Consider the following 26478-nt stretch of genomic DNA (forward strand, 5'->3'; position numbering starts at 1 on the left):
GTTTAAAATTCTTCAAACAACCGGTGGCACTCAAGCATCAAGGTGAGAGCATTCAGAGGGCTATCGATCTTTGGGCCATCTTTAAGATGGGTGATGCCAGGATCAAACATATCCAGGATGCGCAGCACATTCTTCTTCGAGTCGGACTAGAATCGGACTAAGAACTCATCAGCAGAATGTAACACCGACTAAACTTACTCATACCAGTCTAGGATCTCCAGGGACAACTGTCGTTAGACAGTGTGGTATTATATAGGCGACTTCCAGATGAACAAAGTTGGCATGAGCTTTAGAGTCTAGTCGCTTCCCATCATCCTCCTCACAGTCTTTATCCTTAACACGACGTTTTCTGGCTTCTGCGATATCGAATTTCCCAGTTACAACGCATCAATGGTGATCACGGATGAGACAATCGTGCCGAAGCAGAGATATGCGCTGTTTCATCAGAGTTAACCCTAGTTAGGCACTCATAAAGATAAGTAAAGCAAAAGGCTAGAAATGAATCCTTTCGTAGTTGAATGAGCTGCGGATTAGTGTTACATGTAAATAACCCTGTTGTGAAGTTTGCTCTAGGCCATAGTGTTCAGTAAGCATATTAAGTAGGCTCCTCGCTGTCTGATGTTGCTAGGGCGTTAGGAGGAATAGTTCCGAGATCCTCAAGAGACCACCGATGCCTGGACATTGTCCTTCAGCTTAGCATAAATGATGAGGGTGTGAAGCGTCCAGGTTGGGATGGGTTGGGTGTACGGATTCATGACGGACTGGATGGAGGGAAGTTAAGGGTAGTCTAACTGTATTTAACTGTATTTGAGTGCCATTGTGCTGCGCATCTAGAATTATATCACATGGCATTCACTACTTTGTCCTTTACCATGCATTTCAATTTCTGAAAAGACAATGGTATCTCTGTCTAACCATGTACAGGTAACATGTCTTGGCACATTAGGATTCAAAAACAAGTTCTTATATGACAGACATGGGAGGCGAAGCTGGGTGCCACTGTACTCAGTTGATTAGGAGCTGATTGCAGGGAATTCAAAGACTCAGTCCAGGCCACATTCCGTTATACCGGAACCAAAGGCTTATGCAAGGGGTTGCCATGAGTGAGCTGAATTCGTTCGTTTGTTTGTTGGCAACGCTGTTTTCTGTTTCCGGCGATGGAGAAGATAGAAGCCGTATATCACGTGCAACAGCATTCCTCTTGGAGGCGATCAACATCTGCAGCTGGAAAGATTTTCTGCAGACAGTGTTTTACAAGGGATGGTCCTAGACAGGTTCTAGAAATGGACAATCATGTGTTTGCTCAGTCTGTGCTCTTCCAGATGCAGTACTCTGCTTTGTTGACGATCAACCTATTCAGGAATATGCCGTCTGGTTGAGCGAGGACGAACCTGGATGCGCTTGACAATCGAATACACTCGAGGGAAGCCGCATTAAGGATCCTCGTTGGTCTATAAGAACCCCAAGATTTCTTTCATCAGCTTCCCCTCGACATCATTCAACGCCTGCTATCCTTTCTATCAATCATCTATTCGTGTCTGTGATACTAAACTGATTCCTCGAACTTCGCAACTTGCTGCTTGCCTCAGACTCTTCTAGCACCGTGCTCTTCAACCCAACTTGTCTCTACATCTATTCTCCATCCCAATTCATTAAAAATCACAATGCGTGTCTCCGCTCAGCTCATCGCCGGCCTGGCCCTCGTCGCCAGCGCCAACGCAGGCCTATACAGAAGAGCACACGAGACATCCACTAGCACCGAAGTAACCACTACCCCAACCGAAACCGCCACGGCCACCCCCGTTGTCGACCAAGAGGTCTCCGCCACCGAGACCAACACCTCCGCAACAACCGAGAGCGAGGATGTCGCCACCGTCGTCTCTGACGCGGATGCCCATCCCACCGAGACGACAAGCATCCCTCTTATCAAGGCCACCGTCGCCGTATCCTCCTCCGCTGCTGCTAGTTCCCCCGCCGCCGGCATCTCGACTAGTGCGAGTCCCAAGGCTACTGGCACTGGCGACTACGTTGGTTTCGTTGATCCTAACGAGGAGTCAAGCACCAGCAGCAGCCACAGCAGTGGCAGCGACAGCGACAGCGACAGTGACAGTGACAGCAGCAGCAGCAGCAGCAGCAATGACGACGCTAAGGAAAGCTCTAAACCCACCACGTCCCGTCATACCAACCTGGGCTCCACCCTTGTGGTGCCTGGCCTCGCTGCTCTGGGTAGTCTTGCCATTGGCTTGATGATTCTCGTTTGAGCGGATGTTGTTAACTCTAATCGACATAATGTCGGTGGGTAGATGAAGGGGATCAGCTATGATGTTATTCATATGAGGTGTTGGTTCAGCTACGTGCCAATCTGTTGGACAATCATACGAGGCGTCAGGGATCTATAGAAAGCAATTCAGAATTAATCATTAATCAATTCGAGATCAAAGTCCAGCTTTTCTCTACATGAACAGCATCATTCTGACAAGACTGCAAAACACATGCACTTATGGTGTTAATGACAATGACTTGTTCTCTAGATGCAGCTCGAAGATCATGACGTAGAAACCCAATTCACCCACTGGCACGAACAACCCCCCGTCCCTCCATCAACTCCATCCTGCATTGCGACCTCGTCCGACGAGGAGGTGAGGTTGAATATGCCAGGTGCAGGGTTGACCAGTGTCCCACCAAACCCCCTGTCCTCAATCTGCAGTTTCTTTTCCGTCGAGTTGACACGCTGGTTCTCCTCCATCGCGTAGCAGTACACCATTTTTTCCTTTGCGACGCCGCCGTGTCGGTCCACTGTGATGGTCACCGGGTACGGGAATGACCCCGGCCGGACGAAGTTTGTGGCGGAGGAGGACGCAGTTGGGCTGCTGGTCCCTGAGGCGAGGGAGGTAGATGACAGGGAAGACATGGTGGGTGTGGTACTAGGGCTGATGCTGGCGCTGGGACTACTGCGGAGGAGCGTCTTGCGCGCGCGAGTCGGCTGCGTCCAGATCTGCACGAGGAAGCGAGTCTGGGCCCATGTGCAACGGACGCGGGCGTCAGTCTCACTGGCGCCACCGTTGGCGTCTGCAGCGGAGTTGTCTGTTGTGCTGCCGTTGAGAGGAGCAAGGGTCTCGAGGAAGATAGACCGATCGAAGTACGTGTAGAAGCCGTAGTGTTCTGTGTCCAGGCCCCGGTTATAAAGGCGTACGGGTTGGGATTCAGGGAGTGGATAGAGAGTAGCGGCTGCGGCTGTGCCATCGGAGTTGAGATCGGGGGATGGGATGAGGGACTCGATGTCTGGAAAGGAGCTGTTGGATCGGCGGGATAGTCGGGATGAACGGAGGGAGGCGGTCGAGAGGATGGTGATGAAGAAGGGGGTATCCTCGCCTGCGTAGGGGATGGCGTTCTGGTCAGTCGTATTGCCCAGAAAAATCTGGTCTTTGAGACTCGGTGGAGATGGCGATGGGTTGAATGATCCATTTATATCCCTGGTCTTGTGGCTTGAAGTGGAGGCAACCGTTGTGCTGTTCGCATAGGTCCCGTTACGGAATCGTATCTCGACTCGAAAGCTGGGCTGATTTGGCGCGTACGGCTTGTTGTCTGACTGCTGTTCCGGCGGCAGAGCGCAGCTCCAGAGTGTAGATGGAGTGATGCATCCTGAACTTTGGGTCTGTGGTTCTGAGCCTGCGATTGTCGCAATGCCAGTTGGCATCGGGGGATAGCCGGTCAAGTTGAGCCATTGCGATTGAACAGGTGTGCCATCCCCTTTCCTGGTTAGCATAACCGCCAGGACAACAGCAACTACCACAATCAGGACAAAAAAGGTCGTGATCGCCATATACCACCGACGTCTCAGGCGGCCTTCTCTTCCCGGTCTGCCGAAGCAGCCTTTGTTACTGAAACAGCCTCTGCCTCGCCAGAGTCCACCGGCTTTCCTTCCAATAGCATCCTCCCTTTCTAGTCTTCGTCGTCGGGTTTCAATCCTCTCCCTTTCGAACCAAGGGTGCGTCATCTGCTCCTGAGTGATGGGGGCAGGGTCAATACGAGGCGGTAGTGTATGAGACGCGCTGCGATGGGCAGGACAGGCTGGAGCTGGTCCAGAAGCTATCTCAGTCAATGGAATTGATCCACTCCTCGCTGTTGCTTGCTGTAGGCCAGGAGACGTAGCATCAGGTGTTTGTGGTTGGGGATGCCCGCCTCCCCCATAATTCTGAGGTGGTACAACAATATATTGAGGGATGATCCTCTCCTGCGGAGCTCCAGAGGCTGATGGTAGAGCTCCAGGTGGTTGGATGTTGATATTCGTGGCCGCAGGACTGATAGTGTTCGTTGGTTGGAAAAAGAGGTGAGAAGCTTGTTTCTCTGGTCGATCACCTGCATAGACAGGAGGCTCCCTTTCGATGGGTCCTGGCTCAGGAGAGTGGCCTCTTGATTCTTTTGGTGTGTCCTCCTCCAAATACTTCTTTCCCGTATTCGAGATCAAAGGAGACGCAGGTTGGTCATCCACAGCGGTGGTCCCGGATATCGAACGAGCTCCAGAGTGCGAGACACTCTCAAAAGGATTCACAGGAGCTAATTGAGTCACATCGTCATCCACGTCAATAAGGAGATGCTTCTCGTTATTCTCTGGCTCGGCAATAGAACTTGCAAGCAGAACCGGGATCCTATCCTTCGGCGTGATGGAACAAACATGGTTGACGCATTCGAAGTACGGCCTTCCGCTAAATAGCTCGTGGGCGCAGGCCTGGTAGTATTCAGCAGCTGCTCCCTGGATCGACTCTCCTTGGAACATCATCTCGGCTGTGTGCTTCTCATCGGTGGTATTGGCATCCATGGAGTTGCCATCCGCGAAGGGGTTAGCATCACCCTCTTGCCAATTGGTCACTTCGCCTCTAGCAGCAGCGGCGGTCTCGGGGGTGTCTGGCGAAAAGTACGAGACTTCTTTCTCCCACCACTCATCACTTGACACAGTCGAGTTCGTGAGGAGCGTCGGCAGGGGGGGCCGCTCCGTTCTTGTCGGTGTTGATCGACTGACTATCGTGCTAGACCGTCCCAGCATAGGCGACAGGAGATAAGTCCACCAACCCTGAGATTGGTGTCGATTGATCTCCGTCGTTACACTCAGTCGATCCAGCCCTTTCTTCGAGCTCTCCGTCGAGAAGGAACGAGCACGCAGTCCCTGTCGCAGACCATCTTCTTCCTCAAACACGGTACCTGTTGAGAATGAGCGTTGCTTCCTTGTTGATAGGACAGACTCCCGTCGAGACACGTCGGGCTGATTCCCCTTCTCCTCGAAATGGGACGCCGGTATGGCCGGAACTGGTGGAATTCCAGGCCTGCCACTTCCGATGAATGACGTGCGCTGAGAATAGATACTGGAGGTGGCTCTGGCACGGTGGAACTCTGAAAGTCCTTGCCAGAAACCCTCGTCTTTCGCAGGCGTTACAACAATTGAAGGCGTCATAGGCGTACGCTGGCTTCCAGCACTGTCCAGTCCCATTCTTCCGTCATCCTGAGGCTGTGACGATTCCTCGCACGGTACCGTATACCCGATCATGATGGGCCGATCAGAAGGTGACAGCTCGTCCTTATACTTCTTCTTCTTCCGCGACGTTGTACTCTCCGATGTGAGCCAGGACAATCGCCTTCTCGCCGGCTCGGAGGTTTCGTCAGGTAGCCGCTGGAAGCCTTGAGCCATCCCGTTCTTCAAGATACCTCTGATCTTCTGCGAGGCCCTTTCCCTCTCACGAACTTTCGACAACACCTTCAAATCGTTTAGATCTACAAAGGCAGGGCCAGCGGCCCCAGTTTGTACCTTGGGAACTCCAATCGGGAGATCCGTGATCAAGTTCAAACCCTTGGGTTTACCCCCCTGCGCCGCTCTCCGCGCAGTATCAAATACACCGATCTCGCGTTCAACCAAACGATCGCGTCCCGTGCCTGTGGATTCTGCTTCAAGGAACGGGTTCTTGTCCGACACGTTGGTCAGGTACTCGAAGGGACGACTCCGTTCCATCTCTCTGTCTTCATCTGAGGACGCAGCCGGGCTGGAGATCTCCTCAGTGATTGGGGATGATAGTGGAAAATGTGGGACTTGGGGAATCTGCAGCTGCATTTCTGGCCTTTTTCGTTGAGGAGCCATCTCCTCTCTTGACTGTACGAAAGCGTATTAGACTTGAGCGCCTCTGTTTCAGTATATAATTCTGCAGTCCCACGACATACCAGGACAGACTTGAAGCCTTTGATGGTAAGCCAGTACGTTGTAGGACGAGATCCACAGAAGTCTTCAGAGGAAGAGCAGAAAGTTCATCTGGACCAGATCAGACAATGTTAATTCCGAGTATAAAAGACCGAACAAAGCACAGGCAAGAAACCAGTGAATAAAGAGAGACTATGACCACTGAATGAAACAACGAAACAATGAATCCGCTATTGTTCTCATCACACGGAAACAATGAAGAGATGTCCCAGATATGAAAGAGAGAGTGCTTCAAAGCAAACAAATAGAAGGCCAAGTACCGTGCAAAAACGAGCCAGACGGATGCATGAATGAAAAAGAAGATCAGAATGCAAGAGACTCTGCAGAAATGAATAGCTACCTTACTAGTGATGGATCTAGAGCGCATGCTTCAGGTACCTACCTGCCCACCACACCAATCGAGCATTGTGTTGACCTCGTCCTGCATCGACACATGACGGAGACAAAATTTCCGAACTCCATAGCTGCTACAGTTTTGCCGGTCCAAATCACTTTGGTTGGACTGAGGTCGACTACCAGACTCTGCAGGATGAGGTTGAAGATGGGATTGCGACGATACCATTGGGTCGCTGGGTCCCCTGAGGAAGCTGTAGCCGCCCTGTACTCAACTCTGGCCGGGCGCTTAGAGAGATGGATTGGCACGGTTATTAGGAGGGAAGAGTGCCAATCAGAAGCACATTGTCCAAAAATAGAGCCAGAGAGACTGAGTCGCAATATACTCAGACCCCTCGTCCTGGATTGTCAGTTTATTTCCGAAGTACTCTTGTCCTACACCTCACACTTTATACAGAACACCCAATGAGGGATTCATGTTGCTATTCTGAAAACTGTAAATTTTTATTGTTTCAACAGATCATACATAAACATCGTCAACCCCGTTGGTCGAGTTCTTTGACGGATAGAAAGATGCCATCAAATATATCCCATACCCAAAATCAATTGCTCTTGGCGGATCCCATCTCATCTCCCATGCAAAACGAAGTGAAAATGTCATGATGCAAGAAAATAGGACAGATCAATAGAGACAAGCGAGAATAGAGAAAATCGGAGCGTGCAAAAAACAGTGGTCCATCGTGGTAACACATACACATCTTCACACAATATCTGAAAAACTTTATAATGAGATCAGAGAACGAAATTAGAAGGATGATGAATCGGGGTATGAATTGCCCTTGGCAAAAGTGATAGAATAAAAAAGGCCAAACAGACAAAATCTCGCTCAGAACAAGATACACCACCCGAATGAGATCTACAGGCAAGTAACATACCGTTTCAGATCTAGGGCCCAGAGTCAGAAGAAAAAGTCAATATCAAAAGTATGTAGCTGCACACGAGACAAAATTGCCGCTATGTTGAAGGTGGGTGAGCAGTATCAAAATTCAAAATTCAAAAAAAGGCATTTGCTAGGAGACAGACTACCGACGGTCGTCGGTATATTGCACTCCCTGCATCGGAGCAACGGGGCCATTCACCAGAGGAGGCAATGTGCGTGGTTGTTCTTGCATCATTGTAGAAGAATTAGGACCATAATTAGAGAAGGCCGGGCCAGGGCCATGCGACTGTCCATTGGCCTGTGGTCCGTTCATTGGGTGGTGCTCGAATATTGACGGAGGCCGTGAATGTTGGTGTGCTTGTTGTTGTTGTTGCTGATTCAGCTGAGCTCGCATCTCTTCAACCTCGCTCCTCAACACGTCGTTTTCACGACGGGCATTACTCAACATCTTCTCCAGCTGTCCAATGTACTCGATCGCTAGAGGAAAGTCAGTGTGAAAGCGATCGAAGAAGCGGTGATAAAATCGGTACCTCTTGTCAGGGTTTCCCATTTGCTGGATTTGTTGTTTTGGCTCTGTGGTAGCCGCATGCGCAATGCCTCGAAACAGTCCTTCATCTCACTGCGACGTTTGCGTTCTGCTAACTTGTGAGTTACTCGCAGCTCGGGCGTGCGGCTGTACGGAGTGCTGCTGGTGGGCGGCTCTGGGTCTCCGATGAGATCCCGTACTTGTTTGTGCTGCAGAGTATGGTGGTGGACATTCTGAGGGAGTTCTAGAGGGCAGTCAGCCAAAGTTGTTTGCAACCTAGAATTGCACTATCAGAGAACAAAAATTTGTAAACCTACCATGTTGGCCACGAGGCAATCGCGCATCCGAATAGATACTACTGGCCAATGATTCGGCGGTGCTTCCCTTCCTTGAGAATGGGTGCTGAGATTTATCGTTTGTGGAAGACATCGAATTTGATCGCGCAACATCCGGGTCGGGAAAGGCATAGGCAAGACCGGCGGTAGGTGTCTCTGCGGCATAAATTTCGGAGCGAGGATTTGATGAAATTGCGGGAGCAGTGCGGCCAGCCGCAAAGCTACGGTGCTCTCCGGCTCGTGGGCCAAGGGGAGAGAGGGGCTGGGTCCCGGAGTAACGGGGTCCTCGGTATGAATTGTTCATATTTACATCCATGGAAATTCCACGTTCCCTCTGCAATCCTGACACAATCGATGTCTGCGAGGCGTTTGTGCTGTGGTAAGGAGAGGCGGGGTTGATGGCCAGGGAGCTGATTCCCTGATTCATCCTACTATCAACACTGCTGCGCCGCGATTCTGGTGGCTCAGCAATGCTGCCGCGTTGAGAGGGAGCGTCAAAATTCTGATTGAGGGATGGAAGGGTCGGGTTTGTCTGGGAGCCAAAGTTGGGGGACGGATGAGCGCCGGCAGAGGAAGGGGTATTCGTGCTCGAGTGGTCATTCGGGTAGGGAGATCGCTCGGAGACAGAACCACGATTCGGGGATGGTTGAGAGGAAGTGAGGAACGATAGAGAAGGATAATTGCCGGTTCCGTTTGTGGCCGTGGAGTAGGTGGACGACCCTGGTAGGCTGTCAGTCCCTGGCATGGCAGATGTAGAACAACTAATCATACTTGTGCTTTGGGGCATTGACCAGTTTCCCGAGTCGCGTTCTACCGTGTTCAAAGAGGCATTCCCTGGGGACTTCTCTGCGGGAAGGGGTATATTGCTGGCCATACTTGCGGTGAGAGTTGAAATCGAGGGTAGTGTTTGCGCAGAAGAGGTCGGAGCATTCTGCGGCCCTGTTGTGGTAGGTTCCCAAGGTCGATGGGTGAGAGTGGTTTCCATGGCGAAGGAAGAGAGGTTCGAGTGGTGATAATCGCGAAATTCGTGGTGATTCGGATGATGGCTTATAAGGTGTGATACGTCACGTTGCTTAGACTATCTCATAATCCGGGCGACAGGTCACGTAAACACTCGATGGCTGGAGGGCAGGAATTATATAGTCCCAGAACGAAGTAAGGAGCAGTATAATCAATGTGCTAGCGATTGTCGTCACAGCAAAGGATAGAGAGAATCCGAATGCGCCGGGGACTTTCGAAGAATGCCAATCACGTTGCCAAGGTAGAAAAGAGTCCTTCGCGAGGCTAATTCAGACGTTGAGGGTCGGAATCCGCATAACAACTTCCTATTTATGATAACAATTCAAGTGATCACAATTGGTGAAGTTCGGGTCTCCCTACAACTCAGCCCGCTCGGCGATGCGACTTGGGGGCTTTTTTTTCAGTTGGCGCAATCCCAGGACTCGGTCGACATGGACAACAAAAAGGGCGCAGCGCAGTCGAAACCACACGAAGAAAGCTTTCGCACTGCGCAAGACTGCGAAGTGCAAGTCGAACAGAAGAGAGAACAAGGAGATTGTCGAACGGGTGGTTGCGTGCAGCGGCGGGCCCGTCGTTTGTGGTCAGAGCAATGCTCTAAGTGGTCGGCGGGGAGGACGAGAGGTGGAGGACGGTGGCAGAATGGCCGGATCTCAGTAGTACAGTCGAGACTTCCGGCGCACCGACGAGGGGAACAAAGAAAAGTAGAAAATGACGCTAGACTCGTATACTCGGACAATATGCCTCTCTGAATAAGTCAGAGTCGCGTCAGTTTTAATCGACAGAATTTGCCAGAGAAAAAGACATTAACCAATAATAAGGATAGTGGGAAGGGCAGCACGATCTTCAAGCAATCATATCGCACAAGAGCTTACCTATTGCGAAAAGTACAGCGTGCTCGGATGGTCGGGAGGAGTGGTGAAACGTGGCACAGGGGAGGTTTGCAAGGCGAAATGCGATGATCAATTGGGCAGTAAGAGAGAAGTAGGGCCAGATCGGCTGTAGAACTCCTTACCAGACCCTGTCCGTGTAGGCACAAACTGGGTGGGGTGCGAAGAGCAGATACTTTTGATGACGAGAAGAGGAGAGAGGGACAAGGTAGCGAAGGACGGGAATTGTCGTCGTTCTGACTTTTAACAGGCTGCCTTGACCCGAAAAACAGTGCAAGCAGTAAAGTTGGGAACACCTGGGAAACTTGGCTCTCTCCTCGTGTCTTGATACTTTAGACTCGTTGAGTGGATTGGGGAGAGCCTAACAGCGGGAACTATCGATCGGTGCCCGGGCTAGAGCGTTTCGAACTTCGTATGGGCACCGGAAAGAGGAAATGAGACAGAAAGGATTGTAAACTCTGGAGGAACAGAGAGAAAAGGAAGGGCTGGAGAATTTGGCTCTGATAGCCACGAGTTCTCGTTGAGACGGCCGAGAAAGTGGGGAAATGGCAGAAGGGATTGCTAATAAATGAGATGTATATAAGTTATGATTTGAAACGACAAGGAAGAATGGGACAAACGGTAGGGGAAATGGAGAGCGCTACTGTGTGGTGAGTAGTACTTTGGATATTAGCAGTCGTACTAAAAGACAAGACTTGTGGAAGAGTAGGGTGAAGACCTCGTGGCGATGGTAGCGATGGATGGGGAAGAGAAGTATGTATGGGGTAGTATGCAGTGGCAGCGGCTGCAGCAATGGTGGGACTCTATTACTACGTGGTAGCCATAATAATCACAATAATCATAAGCAAGACACCACAAGCAAGGAGAGAATGAAAAGGAATGACGAGACCGAATAATCCATCAGATAGCATCATTCATTCCATTGGAATGCAAGCTCCCTTCCCACACACGCACACTCACCCACACAAGTCTCTACATTCTATTGTATGATGCATATGAATCTACCTATCTTCTTATTTTTCCTTTCCTCTCCGATTGGCGCTTATTACTATGCATCTATAATCCAATGGAAGTTCCAAAACGGCTTCTGGGATCTCATGGGTCCATGACAAATATTTGGCTCAAAAAGTAGAACAGCAAGCCTGATGTCTTGGCATTATTGCGCGTAACGGTGTATTTAAAAGGGTCCATTGGGCCCTGTCACCAGCGATCAAACGCATAAGATTTTATACAAGGACGAGTATTATCTGCCTAGATGACTGGCAGTAATCAACCATGACTATTCTGTATAGCTAGCTCGGACAAGGAAATGTCAAATTATAGCTAGTGGTGGTCTATACGATGAAGATAAAGTCCTGCAATCAGAAAGTTTCGTGGGGCCAGCCAAGCAATGGATGTGCACTAATCCTGCGACCAAACGAGAAACCCACCGCCACGAGGTAACCACCTTTGCTGGGGTTGGCAATATCAATTGAGGTCTTTTGGATTTCTGCTGTTTCTGAGGATTTGCCATTGCATTGGCTGAGCATGCCATGACCCATTACTGACGTTTTGAGTGAGGTGTGTGTGATCAAATGTCACGGACAATTGCCGACTAACCCTATCTAGATCCTAGCTGCTTACCCTCGGTGTTACTAGTTAGATCAAGGGAAAACTAATGAATTCTTATTATATTCTAAATATTCTGTTACCTGTAATTACCCTCTAACCTAGACTGTGTAGGTAAGAAAACCCCATATCTGGTATCAGAACCACCGTGCAGAATAGGTCTCCTATACTGAGTATGGAGCTTGCCTGACTTAGGCAATTGTGGGAAGCTGTCTTAGGCAACTCTCACGTAGATCTTACGGCACCCACCTTGCAGTCCCGCATCCATGAAGTCGTCAGTTTGGGTGTTGGCTGACTTGCCCCACCCTCATCTCTGTGGGACTCTGCGGAGACGATGAAGAACGGGTTTGAAGCTCTATTTAAAGTCCCTTCAGGTCAACAGTTTAGGTCATTCTTCATGAGAATATTGGCAGTTGAGAAGTTAATTGTCTGGACTTCAAGTATGAACTGGTAGAACTCCGAACTCGACCTGTGCAACTGACATGGGCGAGCTAGCCCACTCCACACCACACTTAAAGTGCTCTGGAGACCATGAGGGATCTAGAGTCGCAAGATCCATAGAACGGGAAAAGTTTAGCCTTTCCGTCGAGGTCAGCAGAGTCCCAACTCAGCTTAGCTAGTCCGGGAAGTGGGCTGAGCAACTGGGTCAATGCAACCTAGGAGACCACTCCGTACAAAATGATAGGACCGGGACACCCAGTGAAAGTCCCATGGTCTTGTCGCCTTGAAGAATTTTGGCAGTCGGCCCATAGAAGCCGTTTTGGCAGCACGTTGTTGGGGTGATTTCGGTTATTCGAACAGTCTACCGAGTCTCTTCAAAGAGTGTTTTAGAGGATCAGACTGCAGCTTTCGTAGAACGTACATGCTTTGCAACTGCAACAATTACAGAGTCAATGCATCACTGGAATTCAAGTTGAGAATCATCCTATATCCGTATTACCAGAGACTTGGATTTTTGCATAATCCTGAATAAATTGCACCGGAGTACATTTAACCGTTTGTGTAGCATAAGATCCAGGACCTGCTCAGTCCGCATGAGTCTATGACACATGAGCCCCCAACTCGCCCGAACATCGACATTGACAATACCTTATGAATCTACGTATTTTCCCAGTGAAAGATAAGTATTGGAAGGCGAGATGAGGGAACTTAATGCTAGCTGGATCAACAGGTCACTGGCCACTGACCACATCTATTTACTGCTTACCTCGAGCTAGAGAATTAGCGCCCCGTAGCGCTTTCACGTGGCTACAGTGAACGATCGCCCTCAGGGGTCCCACGCTTCGCGAACTGCCTTAAACGGTCTAGTGGGGTCACGTTCAAATCCGTGGCAAGTGTAGTGGGCCGTGGTATTTGCACTGGAGAGGAAGAATGGTCTGTCCTTCCCCTTGCAGATCAGAAACTTTGTCATGTACTCCGTACATTTTTAATGCTATGGAATCATGGTTGGAGGCAAGCGTGATTGATCCCCTGACTTATCTCTCTGTTTTTTTCTTTCTTTCCTCCACACGCTATTATGATTGTTATAGTTACTTGGACCAAAGCTGAGTGATGACCGATGACTGATGATGGTGACAACGGCATAAAGCGCCGAAAGATGCACCAACGACCGGGGGGGGGAAACAGCTGCCAGACAGGTCGAGGTGCGGCTGCTTGCGGGTGGCTTGAGCAGTTTGGACATCATCGAAACATGAGATCTTGGCAGTCTCCTTCTCAATTCTGTTTTAGATCTTCTCTCTTTTGATTTTTTGGCTGACGCGGTAGGACTCTAGGGTTGTAGGACTAGCAGTGGCACATGTTTTGACTTTCCAGCAACGTACAGACACATGGCGACCATGGTGGAATGATCGCCGCTAAGGAAAGCCGTCTGAGTCTTAGGCATTCGAGTATTGGGCGTTGGACTCCTATTGGCGCAGCTACTCGGCTTCTGTCCGATACTCCAATTCATTAGTATTCATTATTATTCACTGCACATTAGTGAATCAATCCCATGTAGTTTAAGTCTTTCCTTCAGGAGAGACTGTCCTGATACGCCCTGCCGGAATTCACTATGCATTCTCGGGCACATATTGATCACAAATGGGATGGATTTCTGCCTCAGGCTGATGCACGTTCCTCTCGACAATAAACGTCCTGCTTGATTTACCATCAGCAATGTTACAGTCAAGTTACGGCATGTACTGCAACTTATTCGTCAAGCCTGCTGCGTACCCTGTACTGCACTACAGCATGGCTACCAGACAATTTCCACACATGGACAGGGAGAATGTGGTGGCGCGTATATCCTGGTTCTCTTGTTCTTAGCCCCACCTCATCATTCTCTGCAGTTGACAGCCCTTGCTCAAGATCCTGGTTTGTCCGGAAATTACTCCGTATCCGTGACTGTAACCTCGCATTCTCAGGTTGTAATGTATTAAATCTATGCTTAACCATATGAAATCGTTAGACAAAATGTAATTGAGGAAGCTTGTTGTATGTGATCGAGGACAGAATAACTGCAATAAGCATATTTCCCTTCCGGGAACTGTCTAGTGCCGACAAACACCGACTCTGGCAGAGGGTTTAATCTGGTATCTACGAAGTCCAGAGTAAAAAGTGCCAACCCATCCCATTGGCATGGCTGGTCTGACCTGTCCATAACGCTCAAAGGTATCCATCCCTGCTAGCGTGCGCCATGTGCCAACCCAGAATTGATTGGCAGTGCCATGGTAGCACTCGGAGATTGCTGCTGCTCGCTACTGCATCGTCTTCGCTTCGAAGAATATGCCTTGCAACCCTAATCATGGGTCCTATACTCAAGGATTATCCCGTCCAAGACCAGACAAAGCAGGCCGACCGAGCGCAAGACAGATTGGCAGGTAAGCCACGATTGAGAGTTATTTATTCAGTTATATATATATATATATAACCTTGTAGTCTGTGCGCTGCGCTGGTATCCAACCTGTCCCTGGTCGTCCAGTCCTTTCGGTCGCCGATGTAGAGTGGTTTATATTTATACGACCCAGGCTGATTTCTTCACGATCCATGCAACTAATGACCCGACAAGCATGGCTTCTATCAGTCCTCCACGGAATAAAGAACCCGTCCTCCCCTACAGAGAACAGCGTATGCGTACAGGAGAGATATCGGATGGATGATCATGGCCAAGCTGTGCGGGGCTGTACTTGTGTCTGACTACCTTTCCCCCCTGTCAGCTTCAGCAGCTTACTTCTTCCTTAACAACTATCGGCTGATTCTTGAATGATGGGTTATTATCTATGTGCTTACCCGCCAGCGACAAGCGAATTCATATGTGGGTGATTGTGCCCCTTCCTCTGCAGCTTGCAGACCGCAGCACCCCGAGACCCGTCTTAGACCCGTGTGACAGAACAGGGGTTGGCCTGACTAGTTTAATACCGGTCCCCATCGCTTGATCAACGGTGATCAATCAATAAATACAACTCCATAGACGAACATTGCTTACCGATGATCGACCAAGGCCGCCTCGCAAAAAGCCCCCGTCGGCGGACATGGTCGTTCATCGGATCCCTGTCCAATCGGCCAACGGACGCCCATCTATTTGATACACTATTGAGGGCAAGCACTGGCACCTGCCATAGCGGGCTTAGGCCTTGATACTGGGACCAGGGGATCTGTGATTGGAAGGCAAGCCAAGCTAGAGGGAGCGGTTATCCTATGGTCTACTGTCTAGCCTCTGCTCGCACGACTAGCTGGATGTCGACTGGCGAGTCAGCTTCTGCGTTGACGGAGAGTGTCTTCGGCAGCGCAGATATTGCAGGGGTCTAGATACTCCGCGGAGTGTAGGAGATTAGTTTACTCCGTCCGTTCAGTCTGGGCTGCGTCAGTCAAGTCATCAGTACAACCTGACTCCAACCACGAGACATGACACAGTAAACTGGCTCAGACTCCACATGCAAGCTGCGGGTTGGACACCACTACCCAGCCTCTGACCACTATCTCAGGCTCCACGCTATAGACACCCCATATGTAGCGCCAGTACGGGCCTGCAGCACTGCAACTGATCTCTAGCATGTCTTAATTTTCAGATGCGTTGTGCTATCAACCTCCTCGATTTCTCTCCGAGCTCTTCCGAAGAGACTATATCGAGAACGAGCACGAGAACTATGATGCCGATCGACATTGCAGAAGAAAGCTCTAGAGATATGCACAATGCGTGGAGTGATGAATTCAGCGCTGACCTGTTGCGTGCGTGCTGCAGTTCAGTATTTGCGTGTGATTGGCGCTGGCTGACAGAACCGGCAAGAGCAATTGACGTTTACGTGTCGGTGTATTAGCGTGCGATTAATCCAAGTGCGCAGAGCATGGCGACTATGGTGTCTTTGGCAATGGGAGAGGGCTGTCAGTACTACGTGGGATGAAGTCTGTTGACAGAGGAGTTGTTCTATCACTGGAGTGACTTGGGGTAGGATTGAAATCGTACGTATTACCACGGTAGATAGTCGAGGAGTGCGATGGCTATGCTATGCTGTGCTACAGATGATCAAGCCTAAGCCACGAGACTGGCTGGTCAAATAGGCAGCAACATATTAATGTCTGCGGTGCAACCTATTTTTGGATAACCAACGCTGAATTCAGAATAAACATGAGTATGTACAGTACTTGGTTGAGAGGTCGTCAGTTTTGCGGGGTCGGGTCTATTCATCGTCATCCTCATCGTCCTCGTCGTCGCCAAAATCAACGCCCATCTCGCCGGTAATGTCCCACCGGTCTCCGTTGGCCGCGGCGCTGACATACTTGACAAACTTGAGAGTGCCGCTGTCGCGCAGGACGATGCTAAGCCGATTCCATCCGGCCGCGGTGCTGAAGAGGATGCCGTCGTCCTCGTCCGCCGCGGCGGACTTGTAGATAGCTGCGTCGCCGTCGTCTTCGTCGTCGCCAGCCATATAGATCTCGTAGCCGCCTACCGCAGGCTCGTCCGCCGAGGCAGTCTCCTTCTTCTTGAATTTCTCCTGCGCCTCGCCGTCCTCGTCTTCCATCTCTTCATCTTCGTCTGTTTCCTTCTCCCAGCCGGGTGTTGGCGTCAGGCCCAGCGTGAACTCGAGCCGGGGTTCTTCGCCGTCGTATCCGCTCGCGAGTGTGTAATCCTGCCCGCGGCGGAACCGACGTGCCAGGAGATCATAGCTCGTAATGTGCTCGGCACCGGTAATCAGAGCCAGCCATTTCCGGAATGCGAGGGAAGGGAACAGATCGTTGAGTAGTTCCTGGATAGGAGTTTTCTGGTCCGATGTGGCAGTTCCATGTTGCTGGAACAGATAGCGCTGCTTGTGCGGCGGGCGAGCAACCGTCCATTCGGTCTTGGCCTGGATCTCGTCGGAGGATTTGGGAAGTTCCTGCTTCTCCTGCTCTTCGATATAGGCCCGTACCCGGGCAGCAAACTTGTCCGACAGGAAACGGTCAAGGTTGAGCGATGACTCGTTGGAGAATGTGTCGGACATTTCCTCGGCGATGTCGGGCGTCAAGTAGGACGGCGCAATGTACTGGAGGAGAAAGTTGAGGTCGGATTCGCTGAACTCGGAGCTGGGCTCTTCCTCCATCTTGGCCTTTCCCTTGCCCTTGATCTCCGGCTCTTTCTCGCACACGACCGGCTTGGCCTGGGGCAAATCGTAGATGTCGCCGCGGCCCTGGAGCTGCGCCAGACTGCTTCGCTCGGCCAGCTTCTCCTCCAGGCCTTCCTCGTAACCATCTTCTCCCTTCTGTGGAATATGGAACCATCCACTGATGGCCATGCGCACGCGCTTGGCCGATTTATCCTCGCCCTCCTTGGGGTGATACACTTCCTCAACGTCATGGAAACTCTCGCCAGGCTGGACGGTGAAGAAGCTGAGCTGGTTAAATGCCGGGGGGATGCTCAGGCTGAAGTCAGGGCTGGGGACTAGGACATCCTCCCCGTTGATGTCTTTCTTGGTGGTGGTCGGGTACAAGCGTAGAGCACCGCCCCATTCTGACTGCCAGGGAGTGTCAGGATCAGTCAGGTACAGAATATAGCTCAGACGTCGGCTTCCGATCACGTCGTCATGGCACAAAAGGTGGCATCCTTCGTTGTAGATATTGATGGCCATATCGGTCTTGCGCCCGCTAAGTTTGCCAGAGCCCGTCACGGCCGACAAGTATTCCCGGAATCGGGCAGAGTACAGGGCATCACGCAGCTTCAGCAAGGAAGGTAGCTTTGACAAAGAAGCATCGTCCAAGCCGTCCAGATTCGCCAGATCACCAGACTGAAAGATCTTGTAGATATCGGTTTCCTTCTCAGTGAAGTCGAGGTGTTCTTTGATCTCGTTACGGACCGATCGCAAAAGGGAATCCTCAATTAGGGGATGAATCACTCCATGCTTGTAACTTGCTCCTGTCAGCATCTCTGTACTTTGTCTCAGAATAAACAATTAAGCGAGGAGACACCTACGGGCTAGACTGGGCATATGCTTTGGTATACTTCTGCTGCTCCGAGGGCTCAAATAGGCCGTCACGGAAGCGCGCAGCCACTTCTTCGTTTGACAGTGCGCGCTTCTTGGACTCCGGCTGGCCATTGCCATTCAGAGCCTCTCTTGTATCGGTCTTCCGCTTCATTTTGCAAGTATATATCGATACTTTTATCGAAGAATTATGGAGAATGGACAAAGATTACCTTTCTCACCTTTTTTTCGCTATTTTTTTTTTTTTGCTAAGGCGGTGAGGAATCGGCCAGATCAATCAGGCCATCAACTATCCATCGATCAGCCCATGGACAGTCCCATGTTGTGTTATAGTATGTCAATGATCTGTGTCTCTTTTCATTTTAGAGGTAATTGAAGAAAGCTCAGAATGGAAAAGTCGAGAGATATCTGACCCGATCTTCACTTCCCTGTTATATTAGATGTTTCTGTGAAATAATATGGCTGCAATCAGTGTGCGATAAGGCTCCAAGGCCATCAATAACACTCCGTAAATGAGAAGTCTCAATGACCTGGATCACTTTGGCTTTCATAGAAATAAATCTCAATGCTCATTCTGCTTATGATCCAGCGCAAGGTTGCTCCCACAGGTACGTACAATAACTTCAATTCTTTGTTTATCATCCAATCGGTCGGCGAGAACCGAATGTCCGAATCAGGCAGAAGCGGCAAGACGTCATTCTCTCGTTGTTTCATTGAGAGCAACACAAGCATTTGATCTATCTGCCCCTGATCTACTCGACCTACTTGACGCTTTCCCTTTTCAACCGTCTCCATGCTTGTCTCTACACCATGAATACCCTTCTTTGATTGAATTTAAGACGGTACTATGCAGCCAGCGCAAGAGAACCACGAGAACGACGATCATCAGCCAGGCACCCCGCCCCGCCCGCCTTATTCCCCAGTGACTCCAGTTCTGTCGCATCTCGCCCCGGCGAACGACTCCGCCATGAGAAACGGAGCTTCCCATTCTTTTGAACCACCAGCTACATCGCTCTCACCTACTACTCCAGCTCTTCCCTATGCATCACTCTCGAACTTCCCAGACACACAAGGCCAGGCTGTCTTTGGTCAAGAGCCCGCGCCAGTACCGGTATCGGAAAGTGAGAACCCCGATGCGATCGCATTGCGGTCCGCCATTTCTATCCTGCAACTACAGAAACAACAGAGTATACGAGATATACAGACATTGGAGAAGTTGAAAAAAGTCGCTTCTGCGGATCCGGAGGGGTTTGCTCGCGAATTGGCCGCCGGGAATCTCACCACAGCAAAAGATCAGGGGGCTTACATCAATTTCACACATAAAGACGACAAAGCGGTTAGCGACACGACAGGAGAATCAACCAGTGAGGCGTTGGCCGACATAGGACCGATTCCAGCGCCCCAAAATGTTGTCCGAATGCCACCGATCAACTGGGCCAAGTATCAAGTCGTAGGTGAACCGCTGGATCGCATGCATGAAGATCAATTGCGACATCCGTCTCCTGGGGAGCCGAGACGTCCAGAAACTTCGCAACGGGCGCCTGAGCATGTCGTAGCCTCACCCTATCGGCCGTTGGTAGATAAGTTGGATAGTCCCACACAAGTTAAAGGGACCAGCAAGAGCAAGAAAATCTGAAGAGACACTGTCCATTTCCACAAGAACTGATCAGTATTGTACATTCCATGCCAGATGGTCAGACAGATTCAGTCATAGCACATCATTTGTCGGTTTATCGTGCCACATTAACCCACCAAGAGGAGACCGCAGAGAGGGAAACACGCCAACATCTGGGACCAGCAGACCACTTAGGATGAACCCAAGCATCTGCAACGCTGCAAGCCAACTTTACACGTCCAGAATCTCTGCCAACGCTTTCTGGAGTCTGTCGTGGGCTCTCTGGACCCTCTCCATAGGAGTCAGCTTGTCATCGTCCACCTGGTCGCCTCGCACTGCCTGGAGATTGGTAGGATTCGCTTCGAGATTGTTCATCATCGACTGAGCATGCAGCTTGCGATAAATCTTCTTGCGGAGGTTCTCACGCTCCTCCATTTTGGCCTTCATTCTCTCCTGAATGGCTTTGGTGAACTCATGAGCATGGACCCAGGTCTGGGCCTTGTTACACTCCGGCTTGGTGTATCTGAGGATGGCTGCGATAGCCTCGTCCGAGAGAGCAGGGCGTCCCTTTGTGGCTCCGTCATACACTGGCTGCTTGTGATTGGTCTGGCAGAAATGTGAGCGATGCTGGACGGGCAATGACTCTGAGCACTCACGCTCGGAGATTCCTTGGGCCCTGGGACGTTCTTGCCAATTTCGTTGCGAGCCTGGAAAGGCAGCCCGAGTGTGGCCTGTCGAGCTGCCTGGGACTGAGCCATCATAACCTTCGCAATCTCCTCGCGGTTGATGCTGATACGCTTGGAGGTCGGATTTGGCTTAGGCTGAGTCTCATTGGAGCCATCCTTTGCTTTGGCTTTCGGGGTATCACCCTCGACTTCGCGGGCGTTGCGCTTCATCTTGGGATCCAGATCCGTCCCGTCTTCGATAGCTGAGGGGAGAAGCCTAACGATATGTCAGATCAGTAGTAGCGTTAACGAGACTGACAAGTTCTTGAGGAGAGGAAGACGACTGAAAAGATGCCCGAAGAGAAGACGAAGACAGATGAATGCAAATTAATGTCATGAGAAGTTCTACTTACCCTCGCATCTTAGTGTGTTGGTGTGCTTTGCTCGGCATGGCTCCGCTTGTGGTGGTGAGCGAATAGCGGTGGTGATGGAAGAGACGTTGCACGGAAAGCGAGTTTTGTCGTGATACGGACTCTCTTCTAGCCCTGGAAAAGTCCTAGTGCCGAGAGAAATGTCTTGAAAGGTCCTGTTGCCACTGTTGGGATGAAATAGTGAATGCGCAGTGGTCTTCAGTCTGATATCCAGCGACCAGCCTGCCTCCAAGGCTACGTCACAACAAAACGGTGACTTCTTGTCTTGAAATATCATTGCAAACTCCCTCGCGTTCATTGCAATGTCAGAAAGTATTTTAGGTTTTTCATTGACCCTCGTTACATTTACAAGGTATTTAAATCATCCAGCGGATTCCGATACAGCTTCAGATTCGCCTTCACCCAACAGTTTGTCGAGTTTCAGCCTCATAACTAGGGTGCTATCAAGTTGTCCTTGACAGACGAGAAGTGAAATAACTTCCTCGTTTGACACTGTTTCCAAGAACGGTCATTGTTCTTCATTAAGCTTGTTGTATCTCATAGCTGAAAGCTTCATTGACTTTCCCCCGGTCGTGTCGCAATCCCTTAGCCCGTCCAATCCTCCTTGATCAAATCCGCTGTGCGCTCTGCAATAGCGTACAGGTTAGCCATCGGATGACCGCAAAGCTGAAGCGGATGAATAGACGCATCGACAACGCGAACATTCGCCGTGCCGTACACCTGCAGCCGATCGTTGACGACTCCACCTAGAGAACGGGGCATCATGGCCGCTGTGCCGATGGCATGGAAGTTGGACGCATCTACAGCACTGAGTTAGAGACATCTCCTAGGAAAAAGAGAAAATTACCCCACGTACAGTTATCTTCCAACCAGTTCCCCCACACCTCATCCGCGGCATCCCCAGGCACCGCCGACAGACCAGGCCTCGATTCCTCCTCAATCATCCCCTCAAGCGGCGCAGAGCGAAACATCCGCCGGATGAACTTGGCAATTGCAACCTGCAGCTGGATATCCCAGTCCAACAGGCCGTAATTGGGACTGATCGCGGGCTGGGCTGCCGGATCAGAAGAGCGGATGTGCACGTTCCCGCGTGCAAAGGGGAGGAGGCCCCAGAACCCGGCGTTGACGGTTTTCTCGCCGCCGGGCTTGAAGATTATTTCTGCAATGGGAATGTTGTTCTTGAAGATAAGGTCGTGTTGCACTTGGAATACAGCCCGCAGGTGTTCGGGTTGCATGGCTCCGTTGCTCATGTTTGCGACGAGGGCAGCGTACGAGGGGAGCTTGGTATGTGTGAGGTTGGCGAGGGAGGAGATATCCTGACTGAAGATGTCCGTGGCCGATGCGAAAGTGACGGTTCTGCCGCCGGTGATGGGTGAATGGGTCGACGCTGTCATGAGAGTGTTCATCTGATCCTGTAAGTTTTCTCCGACGCCTGGGAGTGAGACGTGAACGGGGATGTTGTGTTGATTGAGGATGCTATAAGGGAGTTTCAGTGCCTCAGCTCAAGCCCGTTTATCGCGGATATAAGACCGAGAAGCAACTCACCGTGGATTCCCGATCCCGGAAAGCTCAAGAATGGCGGGCGACTTGAGCGCTCCAGCCGAGAGAATCACCTCTCTTCTCGACATCACAACACTTACAGTGCCATGCTGTGAAGTAACCTCCACGCCAGCTGCACGGGTGTTCTCTCCACCAGGCACGTCTCTCCAAACAATCCGATTCACCCTCGTGTTCAACCAGGCATGCAGGTTCGATCGCGACTGAAACGGCCAAAAATAAGCCCGAGCGGCATCATACCGAATATACGCCTCCTCATCGATGGTCCAGGGGTAAATACTAAATCCACGCATGCGCCCAGCATTCACATCTACGTTCCACGGAATCCCCGCAGCGTGAAGCGTCTGGTTGACCGCAGGTGTCAGATCATTATCACCACTCTGCATACGTGGGAAAGCAACCTTGAGGGGACCGCGGGAGCCATGCGCAAAGGCATCGTATGTTGCGCCTGCATCCGTCTGCACGGCTGTCGGCAAGGTCAGGTTCTCGCTCTTGAGATAGTAAGGAAACAGACTCGTCCAGTTCCAGCGCTCATTGCCGATGGACTGCCAAGCGTCCAGTTGGACGTCCTCAGCACGCACGTAGGCCATTCCTAAACGCAGTCTTAGCTCTTCTGCATATTCATATCCATATCCGGATGGGGATGATTCACCATTGATTGCGCTCCCGCCACCCAGCGCTCGTCCGGCCCGGAGGATCTGTGGTTCTCCGCCGAAGAGCTGTGATTCACTGATGAACTGCCAGTCTATTTCGGTACCAAACGCACGGGAGTACGCGTCGACATCGGTCACATTCTCGTTGTCAAGGACTGATGGACCGGCTTCGATGATGAGAACGGAGACGTTGGGGTCCTCGGAGAGACGGTTGGCGACGACAAGGCCGCTGACTCCTCCTCCGACGATGATGAAGTCATATTCGGGGGCCAGAGCAGTGACCAGAGTGAGAAGGAGAATGAACGCACTGAGAATCATTATGCGTGGTGGGTGAGGCGCCTGTATGAACGAAGTCAAAAGGAGACGAACGATAGAGGCAGAGAAGTGTGTGGGAGATAAGCGCGTTGCCATTACTGTTTAGACGAGATAGTGAGGAAGCAGTGAATGAAAACAGACTTATCAAATCTAAAAGCTCAATATATACAAAGCTGCACTAGCGCAGGCATCTCTCTGAACAAACACCCATCACTACCTACCATACTTGACTTAAAGCTTCGCATTTCTCTGCTTCTCAAACGCCTCCACAGCTCTCAACGCAGCCTCTTCTCGCGTCCCTTTCTTCTCCTCCACCTGCTCCCTCCACGCAAGGTTACCCGCATGGTTATCCAAGATGTCCAGCGTATGCCGGTACATCTCCTCCTTCATCGTGCCATAGATCCCCGTCGCCGCCTTGGTCTGCAATCCGCGCTCCCGAATCAATTGCAGCGTCTCCTCAAGCCCGCCTACGCCGTCCACCAATCCCACAGCAACAGACTGTGGACCCGCGAACCGTCTCGCCTCAAGAATTAGATCCCGGAAGGCGGACGGGGACAATTTCTCCCGGAAGATGCTCATCATGGGGCTCTGCAGGGGCACCCCGAACTCGAGCTCGTTGATGCACAGAAACCCCTTGGTAGGATTCTGGATCCGGTAGTCGTGGTACATGGCCAGCATGAGCCCTCCTGCGAAGGCGTGCCCGTTCAGCAGGCAGATTGTTGGCATGGGGAACCTGTGCCATGTTAGAAAGATGCTGCGCTCTGAGACTTCAAAAACAACATACGTGAGAAAGCGCCGGAATAGCTTCCAGAGCCACTTATCGAGGAAGCCCTCTGTGGTAGTTGCGAGTTCGAGGTCGAGCCCGTTGCTGTAGAATTTGGGGATGCCGCTCGTGGTGATCACGACGCCTTTGGGGAAGCGGTGCTCAATTATGTCTAAGGCTAGAATGAGGGCGTCGATGAAGTTTGGGGTGATTCTGTTATCTTTTGGCGAGGTGAAGGTGAGGAGGTAGATGTTTTTCTCTTTCTCGGAGGAGGTGGGATTGGTGCAGACGATGCTGCCTCCTGTGGAGGAGATGGGGATGGTGAACAAGGACATGATGGCTTTGTAGTGGAGAGTGCTTTATTGATCTTTGCTGGTATGAGAGCAAAGGATTTCACAGCATGAAGCTATGTACATCATTGTTAAGATGAAGATATGCTTTTATGGAGTGGTAGCGATAGCTCTTCCTTGAACCTCGGTTGGACCGCTCCATAGAACGAATTATCATCAATCTTTGCGGTATATCACATGCTGTCGAGGTCCGATAGAATAATCATATCCACAACCATACCTTCATTCCCAACTTATGTCCATGTCGATGATTCTTGCGTAATCAAGCTGGAGATGGGATGAAGTTGAAGTTTGGATGCACCTATGCAGTGCTCTGGTCTGGGGCTGGACATGGGCGCCGTGGGACCACAATGCACCGTTAGATCAGTCATCGACGATTATACATGACAAACACCGACAGGAGTCTATAGATCTCCTGCAGTTGATAATTAAATGAGTCAACCAACTGAGGGACCACCTTGCAGGGATGAAAGAACATCACCAATGAGAGCGGGGCAAAGACCAACAGTTGATTAAGTCTCCGACGTTCAGAGGAACTCTCCGTGGTTGGATGTACCCAGGATCTTTCAAGCTTCAACACAGTGAAGTTCGTCTTTCAATCTGACCCCACTGTGAAATCAAAAATGGCAAGCATTGCATTCCCAGAGATCGCCAAGCTCCACACTCTCTCAACTTCCCATACATACAACTATGTCTACCACGCAGCAACTGCGTCACAAGCAACCATCCTTCTCCTGCACGGGTTCCCGTCTTCCTGCTATGACTGGCGTCACCAGATCCATCACTTCATCAATCTAGGATATGGAGTCCTGGCACCAGATCTACTGGGGTACGGCGGCACCTCCAAACCCACCGCGGTAGAGGAGTACAAGCTCAAGAGTATGGCAAGGGAGATCATAGAATTACTGGAGCATGAAGGTTTAAGACAGATTCATGCCGTGGCGCACGACACTGGATGTAATCTTCTTTCAAGGCTCGCAGATTATTACCCGGACCGTCTGCTGTCATGCACGTTCATCGCTGTACCCTACTCTAAGCCGGGGGAGCATTTTGACTTGGACATGGTAAACAGGTTCACAAAACAGTTGTTGGGATTTGAGAAATGTGGGTATATTGAATTTTTCGTAGAGGATGAAGCAGGCAGTACTTTGGATCAGCATGTGAGAACACAAACTCATTGTTAGGAGACCTCTCAGGCTAACCTTGCGGTCAATGACTAGCCGGAGTCGTTCTTCACGCTGTTCTACTCCAACAGCCCAGACTTGTGGGCTGAGCATCTTGGCCCTGTAGGCGCCATAAAGGCATGGCTTCAGAATGACAAGCAAGGTCCTTTGGCGTCCTATGTCAGCGAGGAGGTATATTAACATCGCATCATCCATTGACATCCGCTGACAAGCTCAGGAACGAGCTATGCACATCAGGATCTTGCAAGGCCACCACAAGCCAGCACTCAACTGGTACCATGCTCTTGTCAGGAATGTGAACAAGGATGACGAGGTCGAAGCAAACCTCGATGCAAAGTTCAAGATGCCAGTCCTCATGATCGGCCCGCAACTGAACAAGTTTGAGATACTCGGGTTCCTTGAACAGATGGAAGACTTCGCTGAGGACTTTACGCTCAAGCGAGTCAGTACGGCAGGTCACTGGATACAGCTTGAGGCGAGAGAAGAGCTGAATGCTATGCTTGAAGCATTCCTCGCACGCCCTGGCTGTGCCGGTAAAGTATAGTCATGTTCGCGTGTTGCACGCAAACGCGGACGACGAGAGCCTAGACGGATTTCATTCAGAGAAAGCCCAATGTATTA

At 50.8% G+C, this 26478-nt stretch overlaps 9 protein-coding genes across 9 annotated transcripts; 3 read left to right on the plus strand and 6 right to left on the minus strand.

The window, feature by feature from the left end:
• Positions 1-1664: 1664 nt before the first annotated feature.
• Positions 1665-2261, plus strand: AFUA_2G14780 (uncharacterized protein; the record flags this gene model as incomplete). Its single annotated transcript, XM_750717.1, has 1 exon — positions 1665-2261. One exon carries the CDS (start codon positions 1665-1667, stop codon positions 2259-2261), a length of 597 nt encoding a protein of 198 aa, XP_755810.1.
• Positions 2262-2545: 284 nt separating this feature from the next.
• On the minus strand, positions 2546-6895 carry AFUA_2G14790 (uncharacterized protein; the record flags this gene model as incomplete). The annotated part of the gene is made up of 2 exons (XM_750718.2): positions 6208-6895; positions 2546-6139 (listed from the first exon to the last, which is right to left on the minus strand). Exon 2 carries the CDS (start codon positions 6125-6127, stop codon positions 2546-2548), a length of 3582 nt encoding a protein of 1193 aa, XP_755811.1. The 5' UTR covers positions 6128-6139; positions 6208-6895.
• Positions 6896-7036: 141 nt separating this feature from the next.
• AFUA_2G14800 (uncharacterized protein) lies at positions 7037-11916 on the minus strand. The gene is made up of 5 exons (XM_077804214.1): positions 10271-11916; positions 9150-10143; positions 8361-9098; positions 8048-8287; positions 7037-7994 (listed from the first exon to the last, which is right to left on the minus strand). Exons 2-5 carry the CDS (start codon positions 9361-9363, stop codon positions 7660-7662), a joined length of 1527 nt encoding a protein of 508 aa, XP_077660375.1. The 5' UTR covers positions 9364-10143; positions 10271-11916; the 3' UTR covers positions 7037-7659.
• Positions 11917-16548: 4632 nt separating this feature from the next.
• On the minus strand, positions 16549-18267 carry AFUA_2G14810 (oxidative DNA demethylase; the record flags this gene model as incomplete). Its single annotated transcript, XM_750720.1, has 1 exon — positions 16549-18267. The coding sequence occupies one exon, from the start codon at positions 18265-18267 to the stop codon at positions 16549-16551; it is 1719 nt and encodes a 572-aa protein (XP_755813.1).
• A 904-nt stretch (positions 18268-19171) lies between these two features.
• Positions 19172-19960, plus strand: AFUA_2G14820 (uncharacterized protein; the record flags this gene model as incomplete). The annotated part of the gene is made up of 1 exon (XM_750721.1): positions 19172-19960. One exon carries the CDS (start codon positions 19172-19174, stop codon positions 19958-19960), a length of 789 nt encoding a protein of 262 aa, XP_755814.1.
• A 210-nt stretch (positions 19961-20170) lies between these two features.
• Positions 20171-21055, minus strand: AFUA_2G14830 (uncharacterized protein; the record flags this gene model as incomplete). Its single annotated transcript, XM_750722.1, has 3 exons — positions 20171-20545; positions 20596-20881; positions 21018-21055. 3 exons carry the CDS (start codon positions 21053-21055, stop codon positions 20171-20173), a joined length of 699 nt encoding a protein of 232 aa, XP_755815.1.
• Positions 21056-21620: 565 nt separating this feature from the next.
• Positions 21621-23656, minus strand: AFUA_2G14840 (GMC family oxidoreductase; the record flags this gene model as incomplete). The annotated part of the gene is made up of 3 exons (XM_750723.1): positions 21621-21835; positions 21892-22511; positions 22581-23656. The coding sequence occupies 3 exons, from the start codon at positions 23654-23656 to the stop codon at positions 21621-21623; spliced, it is 1911 nt and encodes a 636-aa protein (XP_755816.1).
• Positions 23657-23791: 135 nt separating this feature from the next.
• Positions 23792-24658, minus strand: AFUA_2G14850 (enoyl-CoA hydratase/isomerase family protein; the record flags this gene model as incomplete). Its single annotated transcript, XM_750724.1, has 1 exon — positions 23792-24658. One exon carries the CDS (start codon positions 24656-24658, stop codon positions 23792-23794), a length of 867 nt encoding a protein of 288 aa, XP_755817.1.
• A 66-nt stretch (positions 24659-24724) lies between these two features.
• On the plus strand, positions 24725-26401 carry AFUA_2G14860 (alpha/beta fold hydrolase; the record flags this gene model as incomplete). The annotated part of the gene is made up of 3 exons (XM_077804215.1): positions 24725-25833; positions 25894-26028; positions 26075-26401. Exons 1-3 carry the CDS (start codon positions 25297-25299, stop codon positions 26399-26401), a joined length of 999 nt encoding a protein of 332 aa, XP_077660376.1. The 5' UTR covers positions 24725-25296.
• Positions 26402-26478: the final 77 nt, after the last annotated feature.

This window comes from Aspergillus fumigatus, chromosome 2, assembly GCF_000002655.1.
Source record: "Aspergillus fumigatus Af293 chromosome 2, whole genome shotgun sequence".
Taxonomy (NCBI): Eukaryota; Fungi; Ascomycota; class Eurotiomycetes; order Eurotiales; family Aspergillaceae; genus Aspergillus; species Aspergillus fumigatus.

What these genes read in the sequence shown, in the direction of transcription:
- AFUA_2G14800 (XM_077804214.1), bottom strand. Translation starts at nt 9,363, where the DNA reads ATGGAAACCACTCTCACCCATCGACCTTGGGAACCTACCACAACAGGG. An exon ending in GTCAATGCCCCAAAGCACAA is followed by an intron (nt 9,099 to 9,149) that starts GTATGATTAGTT and finishes ACAGCCTACCAG; the next exon opens with GGTCGTCCACCTACTCCACG. An exon ending in ATGGGAAACCCTGACAAGAG is followed by an intron (nt 7,995 to 8,047) that starts GTACCGATTTTA and finishes ACTTTCCTCTAG; the next exon opens with CGATCGAGTACATTGGACAG.